General features: G+C 56.8%; 1 protein-coding gene across 2 annotated transcripts; it reads left to right on the top strand.

Moving 5' to 3' along the window:
• The first annotated feature begins 13,543 nt into the window (after positions 1 to 13,543).
• PHETA1 (PH domain containing endocytic trafficking adaptor 1) lies at positions 13,544 to 20,203 on the top strand. 2 transcript variants are annotated; one of them, XM_045844653.1, is made up of 4 exons: positions 13,544 to 13,768; positions 15,179 to 15,257; positions 15,962 to 16,105; positions 17,939 to 20,203. In XM_045844653.1, exon 4 carries the CDS (start codon positions 17,973 to 17,975, stop codon positions 18,642 to 18,644), a length of 672 nt encoding a protein of 223 aa, XP_045700609.1. In that variant the 5' UTR covers positions 13,544 to 13,768; positions 15,179 to 15,257; positions 15,962 to 16,105; positions 17,939 to 17,972; the 3' UTR covers positions 18,645 to 20,203. The 2 variants fall into 2 exon arrangements, with proteins under 2 accessions (XP_045700609.1, XP_045700617.1); XM_045844661.1 differs by lacking the exon at positions 13,544 to 13,768 and adding an exon at positions 14,867 to 14,891.
• The last annotated feature ends 618 nt before the right edge of the window (positions 20,204 to 20,821 follow it).

Consider the following 20,821-nt stretch of genomic DNA (forward strand, 5'->3'; position numbering starts at 1 on the left):
GCCTGGGCGGGGCTACACGAACTCCGCCCATGTCAACCGCGAGCCAGACTCAGCCCGAGGGGCTCGGGCCGGACCTGACCCCGCCCATCAACCGGCTTCTCCCTGGCTGGCCTGGTCTTAGCGTCTCCAACGCGGGCCGGCAACAGGAGGGGCTTTGTTAGGCCACGCCCACATCTCGCCCACCCGATTTCGCAACGCGCAGCCTAAAGAAGGGAATGAAAGGTCCGAGGGGCGGAGCAACTTTGGCCCCACCCACGTAGCGCCCGCAGACCACCAAGTTCCTCAGCCAGCGGGGGCGGGGTCAGATACTGAAGAGGCGGGGCATGGGCGGGGCATGGGCGGGGCGGGGCCGGGCCGGGCCCAGCTGCCTGGCCTCCAGGGGGCGCGCCCCAGCCGACTCCCTCCTTCTGGGCCTTATCTGCGCGCGCCCGGCTGTTCGGTGCAATAGAGACCGCAGCTTTCATCACCACCCGGGGAAGGATCCCAACCCCACCCGGCCTCGATAATCCGCGTCTCTGTTGAGCCTACCTGCCGCGACTCCAGCAGCCCCATTCTGATTCCGTCCGGACCCTCAGCTCTGCTCTTGCTTGCCTCGGCCCGTGCCTGTACAAACCGGCCTCTATAGGAGCCCTGGTCCCCCTACTCCAGGAAGCTCTCCAGGACCACTGGCTCCCATGTCCTCTGAGCCTCCTTCTATGCTCTCCCCAGGTCTACTTTCACTTTCTGTACAGGACTTACGTTGGGGAAGATTCACAATAGGTTCTCCCCTAGCCTAAGGTGGGGCGTAGTCTCAGCCAGCCCTTCCCCCAACGCATGGGAAGGAGAGGAGAGAGGAATGCCTACACTTGCCTCCCTCCCACACAAGAAACAAGTCGCTCCTGCCCCTAGCTCGCAGGGGCCACATCACCCCTTCCCAGACACCATACTCATTCCTCCATTCCACTGCCTCCCCCTCTTACTAGCCTTGGGCAAATGACTAGATTTCTCCATACCTCAATTTCCTCATCTGTGAAATGGAAACAATACAGGTACCCAGTCCCCTGGGTTCCGGGGAGGATTAAATGAGTTAATGCATTAAAGCAGTTAGCGTGGGCTTTGCCCAAGGGAAAACACTGCTACATGAGTCTTTCTGAAACTATCAAGCCTACTCCTGCCCTTGAGCTACAGGAAGGGGTTCCCCCAAAGGTGGGGATTTCCAGACTCCACCCAGATGGGAAGAGGGGGACCTTGGAGCCCTATAACCTTGAAGGAACTGGCCACAAACACGTGCTTTCTGCAAATATGTATTAAATACCTACTGTGTGTCAGGCACTGTTTTAGGTACTGAGGACACAGCGGTAAACAAGACAAACACCCCTTGCGCTCCTGGAGCTGACATTCTGGTGGGGGAAGAGCATGAAGAGGTGAGTGGGCTGCTGTGTTATGAAGATGACAAAACAGTTACCCATGGGTAGAGTGGGAAGAGGCTTAGGCTGGTGGCTCTGGGAGGACCTCTCCGAGGAGCTAACACTGGAGCTGAGGCCACACCTCCACCCCATCCCACTGCTAAAAGGATCCAGGCCTGACAAGGCTTGAGGGAAGGGCATTCCAGAGCAAAGGAACCGCAAGTGCAAAGGTCCTGAGGTGGGAATAAGCTTGGTGTGTTGAAGGAAAGTCAGGAAGGCAGCGATGATGGGAAAGATGGGAGAATGGAAAGGTGGGCCCGTCATATGGAGACTGCAAGGTCCTGGTGGTAAGTTTGGGAATTCTTTGAGGACAATAGGGAGCCACGGAGTGTTTGAGGAGGACCTGTTGAAGCTCAGCTCCTAACTTTGGGGTTTGGGCTGTTGGCAACCCACCAGGAGGCACCCCAGTTATGTTCGCACTCCATCTGAGGATGTGGAATGGGGGGTGGAGGGTGGGGAGGGGAAAGGTGTCAGGGAACGCTTAACTATTCACCCTGTATTATTATCTCGTTATTCCACTTGGGGAGACTGAGGCTCAGAGAGGGCACTTACTTGCCTGCAGAAAGACAGTGCCAGGCGATGCCAACAGAGCAGCCAGGTACACAGCCGTCGTCAAAGGGTCGCTGAAGTCTGCCAGCCACAAGCACTTTCCCTCTCACTGCCCAGACGGCTGTTCTGCTGACTTAAACGGAGACTTGTGGTTCTTCCCCTTTTTAATCACCGCACACGCCTTCTCTCGCGCCAGATTTCTCTGAGGCCCAGCGTGGTTTTCTCTCTCCCTGAAGTTCTTCTTCTCACCGGCGTCCCCCCCTCAGAGTCCAGCCTCTCGTTTCAGTGCTGCCTGTGACAGAGTCGTCTCACTTGCTGTGTCTGTCTTTCCTTAGAAAGGCAAAGGGTTACCAGGAATACCCCTTCTGTCTGCTTGCCTTGCCCTGGATTTGAGAGCATCGCGGCTTAGAGCAGCGATTTCATCTTCTCGGAGGCTGGCCGAGGGCGGCTCCTCCCACTCCGCAGGTCGCTGCTGGGCCCCAGCAACAGAAACAGGCTTGAATTCCCCCAAAAAGCAAGCAAGGCAGGCTGAGGAAGCTGCTCCCACCGCCCTTCCTTCCAATGGGCGAAGGCACCTGCTGCCTGCCAAGTTCCAGGGGCTGAAGACTCTCTGGATGGACAACAACAACAAAACAATAGTTGATGACAATATTAGTAAACACACTATTAATAGTAATATTAACAATAACAATAACAAAATGGAAGTTAAGCAGGGCAGGATTGATAATAAATGGGTTGATAACAATAAATATAATAATGTAACAATAGTTAATGAGTCTAATGAATAATAATAGGATTACAGGATTAATAGCAAATATAAAATAACAATAGGATATTAGTGGTAATAATAAATAGGATAATAACAGTTAACAGGCCTAGGATTACTAGTAATAATAGGAGCTAATGGTTACAGGATTAATAATAAACAATAAATATAACATAACAATAGGTTGGTAATAACATTAATAATAAATGTAATATAACAATACTATAGTCATAGTTAACAGTTCTAGGACTAACAACTCAGCACTTAGTTACAGGATTAATAATAAATATAATAATAATAATTAGCTGGGGCAGGATTAACAGTGACAGATATAACCCTATAATGATAATAATGAACAGATACGGGGTTAATAACATGACTAACAGTTTTTGCAGCTTGCCTGATGCCGGCACCCTCTACATTAGCACTGACAAGTGGAACTTTCTGTGCTGGTGGACATGTTTTACCTGGGCTGTTCAGGACGGTCACCAGCCATGTGAGGCTACTGAGCACTGGACGTGTGGTGAGTGTCACTGAGGAATTGCCTTTGTGACTTTATTTAATGCTAATGAATTGAAATTTAAATAGCCACACGAGGCTGGTGGCTACTGTACTGGACAGCCCAGCTCTGGACATTTTACACGATAACACATCTGATTCTCGCCGCAGCCCTGGAGCCGGTGCTGTCATTGTTGTCATTGTCCCCATGTTACGATAAGGAAACTGAGGCACTCAAAAGCGGAGTCATTAGCCCTGGGCAGAACCTCACCACACGTCAAGGCAGGAGGCCATTGTCTGAGGGGCCCTCTGATTAAGACGGAAGACTGGCCCTGACTGGGGTGGCTCAGTGGGTTTGCTGTCATCCTGTAGGCCGAAAGGTCACTGGTTCCATTCCCAGTCAGGGCACAGGCCTGGGTTATGGGCCAGGTGCCCAGTGGGGGCATGTGAGAGGCAACCCACCAATGTTTCTCTCTCACAGTAATGTTTCTCTCCCTCTCTTTCTCTCTTCCTTCCCCTCTCTCTAAAAATGAGTAAATAAAATTTAAAAAATAGAACGAAGAAAAAAAAAGAACGAAGGCTCTGGGGTCATCCAGACAGGTTTAGAATTCCATTCGGCCTCCTCCGAGCTGGGTGGTCACGTGGACTCTCTGGGCCTCAGTTTCCTCACCTGCACAATGGGGACAACACAGGGCTGACCTGCTTGGGTTGCAAGGGAGAATTTGATGGGAAATTTATGTTGAGGGCTTGGGTGTGTAGGTGGCACACCCACATAACACATGCTCGATGAACAATGTTGGTTTAATTTTATTTATTTATTTTAGAGAGAGGGGAAGGGAGGGAGAAAGAGAGGGAGAAAGCGCTGATCAGTTGCCTCTTGTACGCACTCCAACCAGGGACTGAACCCGCAACCCAGGCGTGCGCTGTGACTGGGAATAGAACCAGTGACCCTTTGTGACCCTCTGCTTTGCAGGATGACACCCAACCAACTGAGCCGTATCAGTCAGGGCTGAAGAATGTTGGCTGAATTTATAATTGGGTAGAAGAGTCAAGTCATATGTCCTTCAAGGAGTGTGAAGAGTGGTGGCCAGGGAGAGCAGCCCTGTGGGCGGTACGCCCCCACACCCATTTTACTGATGAGCACACTGAGGCTTGAGTGGACGGATTTGCCCAAGCTCCCTCAGCCGGTGAGTGGAGGCCACATCTGTACAAGACGCTTCCAGAAACTGGTCCTCTTCCTCCTGGGAATGAGGTCTGGGCCACTGGTAAGGAGGCCAGAGTGCCTAGTTTGTCCCCTAGCCGGGCAGGGGCTGGTAAGTGGACTGAACTTTGCTATCCCCCTAAAATTCAGGTGGATCTCCTAGTCCCCCAAGGTGACAGTGTTAGGAGGTGGGGCCTTTGGAAGGTGATGATGGGTCATGAGAGCAGAGTCCTAATGCACCAGGTTAATGCCCTTATAAAAGAGGCCCTAAAAAGGCCCTTCTCCGCTTCTGCCCTGTGAGGTTACAGCTGAAAGCGACCATCTCTGAGCCAAACAGCTGGCTCTCACCAGACACTGCATCGGCCGACCCCTTGGTCTTGGACTTCCAGGCTCCAGGAGTGTGAGACGTAAGTGTCTGTTGTTTCTAAACCACCCAGCCTATGTGGCGTTTTGCTACAGCAATAGGAACAGACTGAGACGGAAAATTGGCTCCGAGAAGTGGGGGTGCTCCTGTAACAAATACCTAAAAAGGTGGGAGCAGCTTTGGAACTGGGTCATGGGTAGGGGCTGCAGGAGTTTTGGGGTGCATGCCAGAAAAACCTTGTATTGCCGAGAACTGACCATTAGGGGCGACTCTGGTGAGGGCCCAGAAATAAAGGAGCAGGGCTGCAGGAAAAGATGTCCGAGACGGTGGGAGGATGCCCCCAGAGGCCTTCGGAGACCATCAGAGCTCCCCTCCCCTCGCAGGCCCACAGCGCGAGGGCTCGCGGGCAGGAGGATCTCAAAGGAGAATTGGGGCCGCCCAGCCGCTGACCCCGGGAACAGCTCCAGCAGGCCATCGGCAGCCGGAGCTGCGCCCCGCAAAGCTGCGGGGGGTGTGGCTGCCTCCACCTAGATTTCCGAGGGGCTGCCAGCGGCACAACCCAGGCAGGCACACGGCCACCTCTGAGATCAGGGCAAACACCCCCTCCCCATCCCCCAGAGTCATGGGGGCGTGCCTCCGGGCTGGGAGAGCCACCTGCGTACAATTCCAGCCCAGGACCCCTGCTCCCAAGGCTTTGCCTGAGAAAGCCAAGGCTACGTGCAGAGAATTCTGGGTCAGAAATGCCATCCTAATGTGGCCAGAGACAGGACTTCCCCTGCCCAGCAGGTCCAGAGGCAGGACCACAGCCGCAGTGTCCTAGGGGGCAGAGCCTGAGCCAAAGAGCCCCGGACCTATCACCCCTTTCTTTTCTGTGTCTCCCTTTGGAGTGGGAATGTCTACCCCAACCCTGTCCCACCATTGTATTCGGAAGCCCCTAACAGATGCCATTTCACGAAAGAGGAATTTGCCTCAGAATGAATGGGTCCATTTCGAGTCTCATAACTGATTTAGATGAGACTGGACTTTGAGGTCACTAAGTTAGGGAGTCATTTGTTACACGGCACATAACTAATAAATACAGCGTTCAAGACAGCTCTGGGGCCACCTGGCCACCTCTTTCGCTGCCCATCAAGGTCCAGCTGAGGCTGGGGGGTTCAGGAAAGGGCATCAGAAAAGAATTCCATAACTGGGCCATCCTCCTTCCACCCTGCAGTTGGAGTTCCCCAGGCTGGATTCCTGGGGGCGGTGCGGGGTGGCGGGGGGACCCCCGTCTGCTGAGCACAGATGCCTGATGCTGTCTGTGCCCCTTTGCTTCCTTCTTGCAGCTTTGGTTCCCTTTTCTTTCTTTTTCCTTTTTTCTCTCTCCCTCTCTCTCCCTCCCTCCCTCCCTTGGACAGACAGACAGGAGGGAGAGAGGAAGAGAAACATCAATGTGTGGTTGCCTCTTGTGCACCCCGCCCCCCATTGGGGACCCAGCCACAACCAAGGTATGTGCCCCAACTGGGAACCAAACCAGCAACCCCTTAGTTCGCAGGCCGACGCTCAATCCTCTGAGCCACAACAGCCTCTCTCTCTCTCTCTCTCTCTCTCTCTCTCTCTCTCTCTCTCTTTGATTTGAGAAAGAGAGAGAAACACTGATGTGTTGTCCCACTCATTCATGCATTCATTGGTTGCTCCTTGTATGTGGGATCCCACTGCAGCCCCGGTGTATCAGGACGATGCTCTAACCAGCCGAGCTGGCAGCCCAAGGCTGGCTCCCTTTTCTGTCCTCCCAGTACCTTTGAGTCTGAAATTGCCCCGAGTCCTTGCCTAAGGAAAGGTTGGACAGTCTTTATAATCTGGACTGCACTTCCAGAAGTATGCACCATGCTGAGACCATCACAGGCAATGTTATGCCCTCCCAGCCCCTCCCCACTGGGAGGGGTTTGCTGTGAACGTCCCCATTTTTCAGATGAGGAATCTGAGGCACAGAGCAGTGAGGTGATGTGTCCAGAGCCACGCGACTCGTTAAGAGACTGAAGTGCCCTAGCTGGCCTGGTCTCAAGGCCTGTCTGATTGCAGAACTCCAGCTCTTAACTACCTACTATGCCCAGATAGTAGTAACGATGTTGCTAGTAACAGAATTAACCATTATCAAAGCATCACGTACCAAGCACTATTTTGAGGGCTTTACACGGATTAACAATTTAATCTTCCCAACAGTTTATGAAGGAGAGAGCATTATTTCCCTCCACTTGACAGAGAAGGGAACTGAGGCACAGAGCGATGAAGTGACCTGCCAGAACGGCAAGACTGGTCCAAGGCCAGGCAGCGATGTACACGCAGGCTCCAGAATTAGGCCCTCGGCCCGGTGGCTGCGCACCCCGCACCCACCCCACAGACCCGGAGCCCAGCGTGGAAGTGCAGGCCACCCCCTCTTCCGCCGGGGAATCCGGTTTCTGCGGGGGAAGTGACTCAGTGGCTTCAGGACCCGCAGATAATTATTCACTTCCAATCCCGGTAATTAAAGGTCCTAATGGCTCCACAGAGGACCGACAACCTAGTTACTCCCGCGGTCTCCGCCCCTACCCGGGTTCAGCGTGGGCGCACGAGCTTCCAGGGAGCCAGCTTGGCCAGCGTCCCAGACTGCCGGGTGCTGCCGACCCCGGGGGGGGGAGCTGTGGGGGTGTGGCCAGCAGGCTTGCGCGGGGCTCCGGCGCCCCCTGGTGGCCTCTTGGGTGGTGGCGGGTTGACAGTGGCTTCCAGCCTCGCGGCGCCCCCTGGTGGCCTCTTGGGTGGTGGCGGGTTGACAGTGGCTTCCAGCCTCGCGGCCCTCCTTGGCCGAGACCTAGACGCCCTCGCTCCTGGGTCCTCCCCCAAACGCTTCCTGGAAGCCTCCCAGGCTGCAGGTCTGGTGCCTCTAATTCACAGCCGAATAGCTCCCAAGGGCAAAAACACAGATTTGGGGCATAGTTTACCTACTTTCTGTCTTTCCTGGGGCTGTGTCACCGGGGGCAAGTGATTTGAGCTGAGTCTGTTTGCTCATCTGTAAAATGGGGAGAAGGGAGGCACTTACTTCATCGGATTGTAGTGACAATTAAATAAGTGCTCAATAAATGCTGCTGCTATTTATCCTTTTTATTATTATTATTATTATTATTATTTTCCAAGACACAACTCTGATTATGTGCCATGTCTCTCTCCAGCTCTAAATCGTCCATGGTTCCTCTTACCTTATGAATAAAATTCAGACACCTCGGCCTGTCACTCCAAGCTCCTTCACAGTCTCCACTGCAAAGATCTCATCTCGTGACAATATCCACCAAACCCCCTGCGCTCCGACCTCGCCAGACTTCTTCTTGTCCTTGTCTCATGTTTCCAGACCTTTGCCTAGGCTCGTCCCACCGTCTGATATTCCCTCTCCCTCTCTTCTGCTGGGCGAACTCCCGCACACCCTTTGAAACCACCTGAGACGGGACCTCTGCCTGAAGTCCACCCCAGCTTTCTGGGCACGCTGCCTCCTCCGTTATCAAGCCTCTGAGGGGGAGCGGGCTTCTCCCTTACAGTGCAATTGCTTGTTAATTTGTCTGTGTTATACCCCCAGAAACTTTTTAGTTTTTAATTAATATCTTTATTTTTTAATTGGCTTTTTTATCTAAAAAATGTATTTATTTATCTTAGAGAGACGGGAAGTGAGGGAGAGAAGAAGAGAAACATCAATGTGCTGTTGTCTCTCATGCACCCCCTACTGGGGACCCGGCCCGCAACCCAGGCATGTGCCCTGACTGGAAATCCAACCAGGGACCCTTTGGTTTGCAAGCCGGTGCTCAATCCACTGAGCCACACCAGCCAGGGCATATATTTTTAATTTAAAAAAATTTAAATTATGGATTTTCCCTAAGGGCTCTATATTTTTATTTTCTTTTTTTTTAAGATTTTATTTATTTTTATTTTTTAGACAGAGGAGAAGGGGTGGAGAAAGAGGGAGAGAAACATCAATGTGCTGTTGCCTCTCACCACCCCCTACTGGGGACCTGGCCTGCAACCCAGGCATGTGCTCCAGCTGGGAATCGAACCTGCAACCCTTTGGTTCTCAGGCCAGCGCTCAATTTACTTAGCCACACCAGCCAGGGCTTATTTTGATTTTCTTAATCTCCAAGCACTATGTTTTCCCAGCGACTGACTTAGTTGTCTTTCAATTTTCCATTACTCAAAGATGTTTGAACTTGCACCTAAAACTTGTAAGCAGGACAAGGTAATAACACCTAACAGTTATTGAGCCCTTACCATGTGCCAGTGCTGTTCAGGGGGCTTTGCATCATCACGTGGAGGGGCAGCAAGGCGTAGGCTCACGCGCCAGAGCCCTTGGATTCGAGTCCACTTGCTCGCCGCGCGAGCTCACAGAAACCACTCCGTCCTGGTTTCTGTACCTGTAAGACAGGGGTGGTAAAATCGGCCCTGCTTCTCAGAGTCGTCACGAGAAGCAAAACACATAAGAAGCATTCAGTAAACGTTACCTGTTACTCTTTTTTTTTTTTTTTTTACCCGTTATTCTTGAAATCCTTCGTCACACATTTTGAGATGGGGACTGGCATTTCTTCCGTCGTACAGATGAGGAAACCAAGGCACAGAGAGGTGAAGTGACTTGCGGGCGGTCACCAAGCTTGAAAACGGCAGAGTGGGGATTGGAACCCAGGTATGTACATTAAATCCATTAACTTCCAGCTCCAAGCAAGATTACAAGTTGTGTTATGAGTCAGAGCTTGATAGGCAAATGAAAGACCTCTCTCTCCCTGGACCTCTGCAGTCCTGGTGTGGCTCTGGGACCAAGACTCCAACCCTACCTACCTCCCTTCGAGTCCTGACCTGATGTAGCAGGAAGAAAAAACATACCCCACTTAATATCTCACCAGAGGCAGCCATTCTGGTGTTCGGGGCGAGGGGCATGGTTTATCTCAAAAACCGAGGGGGCTATTGGTTTTGGGGTTCTGCTAGGGCAGTGAGTACCTGGAAGAGAAGGCAGCTAGGTGCTTAGGAATACAGGCTTTGGTAGCCAATAGACCTGGGTTGTAGCCTCATCTCTATAGGCTAGAGAGACTGCCCCTTCCTGTGTGACTATGGGCATGTTTCTCACCTTCTCTGAGCCTTGGCTTCAGGGTCAATATAAGGGTCTGTGAAAAGAACTTGGCCATGGGCTCATATGCAGCACATCTCGATTACTATTAAGGAGCAGGTGAAACTCAGAGGAAATTTAAATGGCTTCTCGGGAGGAAGTATTTAGGAATATGGGGGTCTGCGGAAGAAGACAGAAGAAAGGGTTGAGGGAGGGGTGGGTGAGAGGCCCCATAAACCATGGAGGGGATGAGGAGAGGAGTTGGCAAGGCCACCTTTTAAGGCAGGGCTCCCAAATCCTCCACTTGACACCAGGCAGGGAGCTGGCAAGAACTTCCCAGTCCCCAAGCCCTCAGCAAAATTCGCTCACGCACAGGACCTGGGCCTCAGGCTGGTGCACTCAGGCCCGTTTCTCCTCCACATGTGCCAAGGGAGGAAGGCCCATGAAGGGATCTGGCCCTTCCCACAGTTCACCTCCCCCTGTCCCTCCCAGCCTGTGTGGCCTGGGCTGGGTGTTGGTGGCGGAGGGTGATTTCAGTTCCTCCTTGGGGCTGGCTGGTCCTAGCCACTTTGGGGGTGGGACAGCCACTGTGGGATGAAATGCTGCCCCAGACCCCAGCTTGGAGCACTGCCTTCCCCTGCTGGTGGCTGAACGAAGTGGGGGATCGTTAGAAAGGGTGGGGAGGCCGAGGTCCGGATGCAAGAGGACAGGTCCTGTGGGCACCTGCCCGGGAGGAACTGGCTCAGGCCCTGAGTCGCGCATGTCCCGGTCATCCAGTACCTGCTGTCTGCCAGGCGCCGTGCCAGGCACTGGAGGTGCCACACAGAGCAAAGCAGACGGAACTCCCTGCACTCCCAGACCTACCTTCTCACTGGTGGTTGGGGGGCCTCACAGGTTAGGCACGGGGTCTTCAAACCCAGTGACACTGCCTACAGTTGGCTGGTCCTGGTTTTTGACCTATTTCACCATCTGCGTCTTCTCATCGCCTTCGTGGGGCCCGCTCCTCCCCGGAGCCTTTGGAGAAAAGCCCACGGGCCCCCCTGCTCCCACCTCTTTTCTCCGTTTGCTCTTTCTGCTCCAGCCACACAAACTTCCTGGACATGCTTCCTGCCTCTGAGCCTTTGCCCTTGCTAGTCCCTGTGCTGGGAACGCGTCCCTCTGGATATCTGCATGGTTTTTGCCCTCATTTCCTCGGGTCTTTACTCAAAAGCTGCCTTCCTTCTCTGTGGCCCTCGTAGTGAAAATGGCTAATCCATCATTCGTCTAATGTACCGCGTGAGTGTTGCTTCCTTATTTTTCCCCTCTGGTGAGGGAGGGCAGGAACGCTTGGCTGCCACTTAAAAACTAATTTATGGAGGTGAAATTCACATGACATAAAATTGACCATTTTGCCCTGGATGATGTGGCTCAGTGGGGTGAGTGGTGGTCTGCAAACCAAGGTGTCACAGGTTCAATTCCCAGTTGGCGCACGTGCCTGGGTGGTGGGCCAGGTCCCCAGTGGGGGGCCTGCAGGAGGCAACCACACATGGATGTTTCTCTCCCTCTCTTTCTTCCTCCTTTCCCCTCTTTCTAAAAACGAATAAACAAAATCTAAAAATGAATGAACAAAATCTTTTTTAAAAATTGACCATTTTGAAATGAATTCACAATGCTCTATGCAACCTCCACCTCTATCTTGTTCCAAAACGTTTTCGTCACCCGGAAGTAAAACCCCCTACCCATTAAGCACTCACTTCCCATTTCCCCCTCCCTCTAGTGCCTGGCAACTGCCAGTCAGCTGTCTGAATCTAAGGATTTACCTGTTCTGGACATTTCCTACAAATGGGATCATACGATATGCAGTCTGTGTGTCTGGCTTCCCTCACACTCAGCATCACGTTTTTGAGATTCGTCCGCACTGTAGCAGGTGTCAGGGCTTCATTCCCGTTTATGACTGAGACATATCCCATTGCATGGACGTACCATGTTTCATTTATCCACTTGTCCATGGACAGAGATCTGTGTTGCTTTCACCTTTTGGGTATTGTAAGTAGTGCTGCTGTGCAAATAAATGTATGTGCTTGCCTGTCTTGTTAACTTGTATTCTGGCCCTGGCTGGGTAGCTCACTTGGTTAGAGCACCAGCCCGATAGGGCACAGTTGTGTATCTGGAAAAGCCTTTGAGCAAGACAGTGCCGGAGCTTGATTTCAGTTTTACTGGGATCCCTCCACGGAGATTGGGTTCGGGGGTTTGGGAGTTGGAGCGGCAGAAGGGAGACCGGAGAGAAGGTTGGGGCAGCTCACCTGGTGAGATACGGCCAGTGGCCTGGGATGGGGAAGCGGCGGTGGAAATGCAGAAGTGACGGACTCGAGACACGATTTTGAGGTAACATCACCAGGACTAGGTAACGTAGCCACGACCCAGTTCTGGTTCTCAAATTCCTCTCTCCAGGCCCTGTGAATCACTGTCTCTTTTCTACAGTTCCGGCCACAGGGATGCCTGGCTACTCATAGCAGCCAAAAGGTGAAACCAAGCTAATGCTCATGGACGGGTGCTAAGATACACAAAAACGTGGCCCGTCTGCGCAACGGAACATTACTCCGCCTGCTATGCCTGCGCTTGCTCATCCGGCTCCGGCCCCGCCAGCAGGGCTCGTCTTCATTCGGACAGGCCTGGGACGGCCCATCTCAGGACCTCGGCGCTTGCTGTTCCCTCTGCCTGGGAGACCCCCAGATATCTCCACGGCTCCCCCCTCCAGTTCCTTCAGGTCCCTGCTCCTCGGAGAAGCTTCCTCTGACCAGCCGCCTGGTCCGAAATGGCATTGACAGCCCTTCCACCCCATGGACGGCACATCGTCTTCCTGGCACTCACGGCTTATAGAGCTCATCTTATTTGCGCGGTTTGTTGATTGATTCAGCCACAGTGCCTGGCACACAGTAGGCACTTAGTGAGAAGCTGCACAATGGAATACATGGTGCTGACCAGTCTGACTGGTCTCCTGCCCTCGGGCCAGGACTGGGCACTGATTGAGTCCTGGAGGTGGCCAGGAGGAAGCAGCAAGGAGGTGGCCTGTGTTACTTTGTGCAGAACAAAAAGAACGGCGATTGGTTTGCTGAGATCACCTTACTGTGTGCCATGGCCTTTGTGTACCTTGACTGCCTGTATTTTGCACATAAGGAAACTGAGGCCTAGAGAGGTGAGTGTTGCTCCAAGGCCCTCCAGAATTTTCCCTCTTCCCCTGGGGCGAGAGCCAGGGTTGCAGTCCTCTACTGACTTTGTCAGATCGCCCGAAATGTCCTGTATTCAGTTTTTCTTTTTTCCAATAAATCACAAATTTTCAGCATGTAGAGTTATTTTTCAATTGAGTTGGGCGTTAAATTTCCTAAATCTGGCAACCCTAGCCGGGGAAGGGCTGGGACGCCAGTCCTTTCAGGACTTCAGGACCCCGCTGCTGTCTCCGGGCGAATCTCCCCGCTGTCCTTAGCCCTGGAAACCGGCTGACTCTCCGGGACTCCGTCCTCTTTCCTGAGATTCGTCACTCAAGATTGCGAACGGGTCGCGGTCCCCTTAAGAGTGGTTTCGGGGCGGGGCCCAAGGGGCGGGGCGAATCTGCGGGCGGGCCGGGCCGGGCGGCCAATCCGGGGGTGGGATGAGCTTGGGGGCTAAAGAGGCGCGCCCGCGGGTCCCCGGCTGTCCGGCTGCCCCGCCTCCCTCCAGCCGAGCTGCGGCCTCCCGCGGCTGCGCCCGCCGGGCCGCCGGGGAGACAAAGCGCCGCCGCCGCCGCCACTGTTAGTGCGGGTCCCGGGCCATGGCCGGGCTGCCCCCGGCCCAGGGCCTTCCGTCCAGCCGCCTCTGCCCTAGGCCGCGCCTCCAGGTAAGGCCCGCCCAGCGGCGGCGTTGCGTGGGGACCCGGACCCCGGTTCGGGCCGCCCTGGGCCTCGGGTCTCGCGGGCGGCGGCAGAAACCTGTTTGCGACTGCCAGTCAGCAGTGATTTTCCCGGCGGTCCGGGGCGAACTTGGCCGATGAACTGCCCCTTCCCCGCCCCATAAGGGACCTCTGCTGCTGGGAACTCTGGAGACGAGCCCTCCACTTGGCATCCACGCTTTGTTTGGGGCTTTAACCGTCCCCCAGGAAACTCAAGAGCTCCCCACACGACACACAAAGGGACAGAGGGCTGCTAGGAGCGGGGGGGCCCCCCCTGGAGATCCAGACTTTACAAGGGGCGTGGGGCTGCCTCCACCCCAGAGGTGTGGGGGAGCGCCCCTGGGGCCCCTGCTTTTCATCCCCGTGCCCGCCACACCCTCTCCCCCGTCCCCGCCGTTCAGGGACATTTGTGGCCGCTGGACTCAGCCCTAGGACCTGTGCGGTGGTTTCTTTCCTGGAACTGAGTGCCAGAATGCCATGTCAGTTTCTCCCGAGTGCTCCATTCTGGGCCAGCTCTGTCCCTGGAGGCCTGGAGCTAATTATTTGCCTCTTTAGGACTAACTTATTCAACCTTTCCCAGAGGGGGTGCATGCTCATGTTTTCACTTTAGAGGTGAGGTGGTGAAAACTCCGACGCACAGAGGCGGTATTTTTGGTGCTTTACCCGTAGTTGGCTGTGGGGCTTTCCTCGTTTTGGCTCATTGAATCCTCTCCACAGCTCATTTGACAGATGAGGAAACTGAGGCTTGGAGAAGGGAAGTGACCTTCTCAGGGCCCTCCAGCCTGGACTGGTGGAGAGCGTGACCTTGGGACCAGGGGGCTTCGGGGGGACAGGTCGGGGGGGCCCTACAGCCTCCTGCCTGGCCTCGGGCTGTGAGTCAGTAGCGGCGCCCGCAGTCACAGTGGACTCTGGACTTACTAAGCAACTTGAGTGGGAGAGATAAGGCAGGAAGCAGGCCCTCCCAGAAGCTGGAGCCCCTGCTCCTCCCCCTTCTGCCCTGCCCTGCCCTGCTCCTCCTTGCTGAGGATGGAAGAAGCAGGGCCCATGGACAGAGCAGGTTCCTGTGTCACTGGTGACCTAGTACCCGGCCAGCCCCAGTTTGGGCGGTGAGGGGAGGAGGGCTGCTGAGCGTGAGGGAAATGGCTCTTTCTTTGGCCTTAATGGGGTGGGGCCACCCCAGGATGAGCCCCTTTGGGCCACTCGTCTGGAGCGTGCAATTCTGGGCACAGCACTGGACCTTTGGGCAGGTCACCTACCCTCTCTGTGTCTCGGTTTCCACATCTACTAACACGGGACAGGGACTCTCCTTCTGGGGGAGCTGTTGAGAGGTCTGAGACGACTGTTTGACTCATTCTACAGGTATCTGAGCGGACACCGGGATGGAGTTCAGGCAAAAAACAACAACTCTGCCCTCCTAGAACAGGCGAACGCGACCCAGGTAATTTCAGGCTGGGGTGCCCAAGAGGGGCCGGGGGAGTCTCGTGTCCGGGGTGGCTGGGGATGCTCCCCTGAGAGGAGCAGCCAGGGCACAGGCCCCCAGGCAGGATGGGCCTGCTGGGTTTGAGGAGCAGCAGGGAGTGTGGGCGGGCGGGCTGGCTGACGCTGGGTGAGCGAGGGGGAGGGGACTTGGAGGCCCCCGGGGGTGGACTGAATTTTGTAATGGGAGAAGGAGGCACAGTGGAGGGCTGTGGCTGCGTTTGGTTTTAAACAGGATCTTTCTGTGGGGGATGGGTTTCAGTGGGGCCCAGGGAGGGGCCTTGGAAGGGGCTTGGCTCTTACCTGAAGAACGTGGACAAGGAGAGGGGGGGTGGAGGCCCCTGGAGCCATCTAGTCCAGCGATGATGGGGACCTAGAATGGGGAGGTGGCAGTGGGTAGAGATTAGGCCACTGATTGGGAGGAGGTCGGAAGGAGATCAGTTGGACTGTATCAGTGGTCGGAGTGGGGTGAGGAGACAGGCCAAGGGCTGTTTGCTGAGACAGGGCGCTGAGCCGGACGCCTGGGGAGGCCGAGTGGCAACAGCTGTCACTGCTGAGCAGGTACTGCGTGCCTGGCACCATGCCCAGCGCCTTCTGTGTAATTAATTCACTGTGTCATTGTCGCAGCAACACTGACTTCGGTGCTTTTATGATCCCACTTTACAGATGTTGAAACAGAGCCCCGGAGAGGCTTAAAGCTTGCCTGAGGTCACACAGCCTGGACACGACAGAGCTGACATTTGAACCCAGAGAAGAGCAAGCCAAGAGCAGGCCGGGCAGAGGGCGGGCAGGCGAGCGGTGGCCTGAGAGGTAGGAGGGAAACGGGGCAGGCAGCGTGGGCGCTTCCTGTGCCGAGTGGGGCTGGGGTCTGCATGCAGCTGTCGGGCTTGGGGGCGGTGGGGGGGGGGAGAGGCACGAGTCTCCTTTTGCAGAGGAGGAAACTGAGGCTCAGAGGAGGGTAGCCTGTGTGAGGTCACAGGTCAGAGAGGCAGAGCAGGGATTAAGTACCCTGAGCCTTCAGGGTCTTTGGCCTTGATCTGCTCCTAGGTCAAGAGAGGCTGGCCTCAGCTATGAAATCACAGTGTGTGGTGCCTCTTCCAAGAAGCCATCCTTGATGGCCTAGGCAGGTGAGATGAGGTGAATTCAGCTGGGAGCAACCACCCTGTCCACCCTGGGTCCGGTTGAGCTACCTCGCATATACCACATTCCTACAGGCCCTGAGCAAGGCGCCACGCAGGCTGGGGAATGAACGTTGGCTGAGCACCTACTGCATTCCAGGGACTTCACATTATTTTGTCTTCTGAAAAATGTGCCGACTGTCCTGTATAGAGCGAGGCCGTGAAGCAGGAGCACAAGGCGGGCCCTCACAGTGGCCGTGGAGAATCCCAGGGGAAGGTGTGGTCGCGTCAGGGGCCCACGTACCACCTCCCAGTGAGCCCTGCCTGGCCTCTGTTGCCCCGCCATGTGCTCCTTGGGGAAAGTGGGAAAAGTCACTGAGCCAGGTGCATAGCGAGACTCTTCGACTTTGAGTACCCGATGCTGTCTGCCCACCCCCTGCCTGTAACTGCGGGCTGAGCTCTGGGCCCCTTTTCTGGATTATTTCACCACAGGCTTTTCTGTCTGTCTGTCTGTCTGTCTGGACCTGCCACTTCACCCCTTCCCCCTCCTGCTCCAGCCTCGCTGGCCCTCTGGCTGGTCGCCCAGCGCAGCAGCAGCAGCTTCCCACGGCAGGGCCTCTGCGCTTGCTGTTCCCTCTGCCGGGCATGTCCCAGGGGCTCCCTCCCTCGCCCCCTTCAGGGCTCTGCGCAAATGTCACCTTCTCAGTGCACCCGTTCCTGACCCCCCTCACCCCGTTACAGTCCAACACTCCTGACCCCTTCTCCGTATCAGCTTTCTTCCAGCAGTGAAGCCCGGACCTCCGGGCAGACGCATTTTGTCCCTCCGTCACTTGTCTGCCCCCTTCACTGGCCACTGGCATCAGCGTCAGCCTCACTGGCAGCGGCGACCCTCTCCGTCTTGTCTAGTGGCCGGGACAGTGCCGGGCACGCAGTGGGTGCCTCGTTGTTGGATGAATGAAGTCCCTATAACCCTTTGAAACAGGTTCTGTTCCTGTTGTCATTTCACGGGCAGGCAGATCCACGCTGAGTTATGAAACTAGAGCCGGGACCTGAAGGGGACGACACAAGGTCGGCCCACCTGGTCCCCAGGGATGAGGGACCCAGCAGAGCCTGAAGTGAGGCCTGGGTGTGACTTTCAGCTCCACCCAACTTGCTTTGTGGCCTTGGGCGCATGACTAGCCTCTGCTTTGTTTCCTCATCTGCCAAATGGGGGTCAGGCTACCTCCTGCCAACTGAGGTTCGCTGCAGGATGAGTTAAGATACATAAAATGCTTGGCATGCAGGAATCCCCGACGTTGTTTTGGGGAGAAGGATGCAGGAGGGTCCCGAGTCCCGGCTCTGCTCCTGAAGAGCTGTGTGAGCCTGGGCAGGTTGCTTCTGCTCTTTGAGCCTCAGTTTCCTCATTTGTGAAGGAGGGGTGTTGAGTTCTGTGATGCCCAAGGGTGGCTGGGAGGTCGGGGGAGGCGCTGGGTGACCTGGTGGTGGTGGCGACCACCTGAGTGACAGCTGGGCTGGGGCGGGACAGGCCCTGAGCCCCCTGCAGGCCCGTCCCGGCCGCCATGAAGCTGAACGAGCGCAGCCTGGCCGCCTACGCCACCTGCGACGCCCCGGTGGACAACGCGGGCTTCCTGCACAAGAAGGGCGGCCGGCATGCGGCCTACCACCGGCGCTGGTTCGTGCTGCGGGGCAACATGCTCTTCTACTTCGAGGACCCGGGCAGCCGCGAGCCCGTGGGCGTCATCATCCTGGAGGGCTGCACCGTGGAGCTCGTGGAGGCCGCGGAGGAGTTCGCCTTCGCCGTGCGCTTCGCGGGGGACCGGGTCCGCACCTACGTTCTGGCCGCCGAGAGCCAGGCCGCCATGGAGGGCTGGGTGAAGGCGCTGTCCCGGGCCAGCTTCGACTACCTGCGGCTGGTGGTGCGCGAGCTGGAGCGGCAGCTGGCCGCCATGCGGGCTGGGGGCTGCCCGCCCCCACCGCGCCGGCCCCGCGCCCTCCTGCCCAAGGAGAACGGCTGTGCGGTCTGGAGCGCCGCCGAGACGCCCGCCGCCTCCACAGGCGCCTCCACCCGGGCCCGGCCTGGCGCCGAGCCCCCGCCACTGCCACCCCGCCGGCGGGCCTCGGCGCCCAACGGGCCTCTGGACTCGGCCTCCTTCGCTCAGCTGCACGAGCGGTACGGGCAGGAGGTCCGGGCCCTGAGGAGCCAGTGGCTCAGAAGCCGGGCTCAGCCCTGAAGCGGTGGGGGGAGGGCCTGTGCTGAGGGGCAGGGGTCAAAGCCAGCCGCGAGGCCGCCAGCCAGTGGTCCGGTTCTGGAGGGCCTCTGCCCCTAGGCCCTGCCCTGACGGGCCTGCCCTGAGAGACTGGGGGCCTGGGCCCCAGGGAAGCCACGGCCAAGCCCTAAGGAAAACCGGGGCCCCCGTGTGGCCTGTTTTCAGGGGACTTAAGCTCTGAGAAGATGCTGGACTCAGAGGGGTGCTCTAGGACTCGGAGGAGGCCATAGTACCTCCTAGGAAGAATCAGGGGCCTGGCTGAGCCTCCAGAAGCTTGAGGGCTGGAACCCCAGCCCCAGCCCCAGCCCGATCACCCAGCAAAGGCCTGTTGCTGGCATCAGGTCCTGGCTGCAGCCACTGGGCCTGACGAGGATCTGTGGCCCGAAGGCAAGTGCCCTGTCAGCCTGGTCCCTGACGGGGCCTCCACACAGACAGAGGGAAGGCTCGGGCGCGCCACACTCCTGGGCGGGACCTGCTTTTGCTCCCTCAGCAGCAGGCGAGGAGGCGACGGCAGGTTTTAATGCCGAACCGGTATGGTGAGGTCGCCTGGTCCCCAGGGCTACTGGCTGGCGTGGGGCCCAGGCAGGACTTTGCCCTGGGCCTCGGCCAGGCCTTGAGGTGGCACTCCTGGTGCGGCAGTGACCCTGCAGCCTCCAGCCTGTCTGCGTTCCTGTGGTGGCCGTCACGTGTGCTCCTGACAGTCCTCAACTACACCCTCAGTCTCCCCCGCTCCCTGGGACGAGACCTCGCGGGAGCGCTTCTGACCCGGTTCAGCCTGGCCAGGCGGCTGTGGCCTGAGCTGCCTTTCCAGCAGGTTTCACTGGGGAGGGGCGGCCACCGGCTGACTCCCCGCCCAGGACGGGCCAGGTGCTGATCCCATGGGGCTAAGCAGCAGGCGTGAGGCTGTGCGTGGCTGCTGGGACCGCCTCCACCCCTGGTTTCCCGATGGATGGTGAGGCCATCGTTCTCACCTCCACGGTGGCTGCTCCTCGTCCAGGGAGACTCTGGGGGCTGAGTCATGTTTACAGTCCTCCGTGCCCCGTGCTGGGGGCTCCCCGAGGACACCTCCCCTCGACCTCTGTTCTCCAGAAGATGACCCCGCTTGGTGACAAACGTGGCCCGAGACCCCTTCCTGCTGTCTCTGAGAGACCCTGGGGCTCGGGACGAGCGGGGGGCGCTGGCTGCCTGCAGTCTCGGGCTTGCTGCTGGCTCGGGTGACGGGCTCCTGTTTTAATTTAATTTTTGATACTGAGGTGTTTTTAAGCTACAAAGCTTGGCATTTTCATGACTTCTGTTTCTTGTTGGCTGCTGAGAAAGGTCAGGGTGCCAGGCTTTCGGCCTGGCTGGGGTGGTGGCGAGAGAGGACAGTTTGGACGTCCCCGGGACAGGGCCCGGAATCTTGGCTGGAAACCAGGGCATCCCAAGAATCTCACCGGGTGCTTTGCCTTCTCCAGGCCAGTCCTGCTCGGGGCAGGTGCCTGTGGGGCTTCGGTGTGGCCCCGTCCCTGGTTCCCGAGTCCTGAGTGGTGGTGGTGGCGGGGGGGGCTGTGGCTCTTGTCCACAGGCCCTGGGTCGGCAGGGTGTCAGGAGCCGCCCAGACCTGGCTGGTGGGCGAGGTGGTGGCCCCAGTCCTGGTGCAGGTTTACAAGCTCTAAGGGTACTGTGCCCTGGTCTCCATGGGGGCGGGGGGGGGGCTGGTGGGAATTACCCCCATTCCTGCCCCCATCCCCAAAGCACAAGGTGGGGTCAGGCTGCCTTCAGAGCTGGGTGAGGGGAGACATGTCAGGCAGCCTGGGACGGGGGATTGTAAAAGCTAAAATAAAACAATCAAAAGTCTGTCAAGTAATGGCTGGCCATGTGATTTTTCCCATCAGAATCCTGGACTGGCGTGCCCGGCAGAGCCAGGGACGGAGCCAAGGACAGGGACAGGCCCCGCAGGACCAGTGGCCAGTGGGTGCGCGTGCCCTCCACGGCCGGCGCTCTGCCAGGCACTTCTCGCCACCTCTTCTGGAGGGCGCTGGCCCCACTTTACAGATGGGGACACGGAGGCTCACAGAGGTTCACACAGCCAGAAAGTGTCAGAGCAGGAGCGGGACCCCTGGGACCCTGGGCAGGAGGGGTAGACCCTCCCAGAGCAATAC

This window comes from Phyllostomus hastatus, unplaced genomic scaffold (genome assembly GCF_019186645.2).
Source record: "Phyllostomus hastatus isolate PE091 unplaced genomic scaffold, TTU_PhHast_1.1 phas_contig_1162, whole genome shotgun sequence".
NCBI lineage: Eukaryota > Metazoa > Chordata > Mammalia > Chiroptera > Phyllostomidae > Phyllostomus > Phyllostomus hastatus.

Bases quoted from the DNA above. Each gene is read 5' to 3' on its own strand.
- PHETA1 (XM_045844653.1), top strand. From the start codon at position 17,973: ATGAAGCTGAACGAGCGCAGCCTGGCCGCCTACGCCACCTGCGACGCC.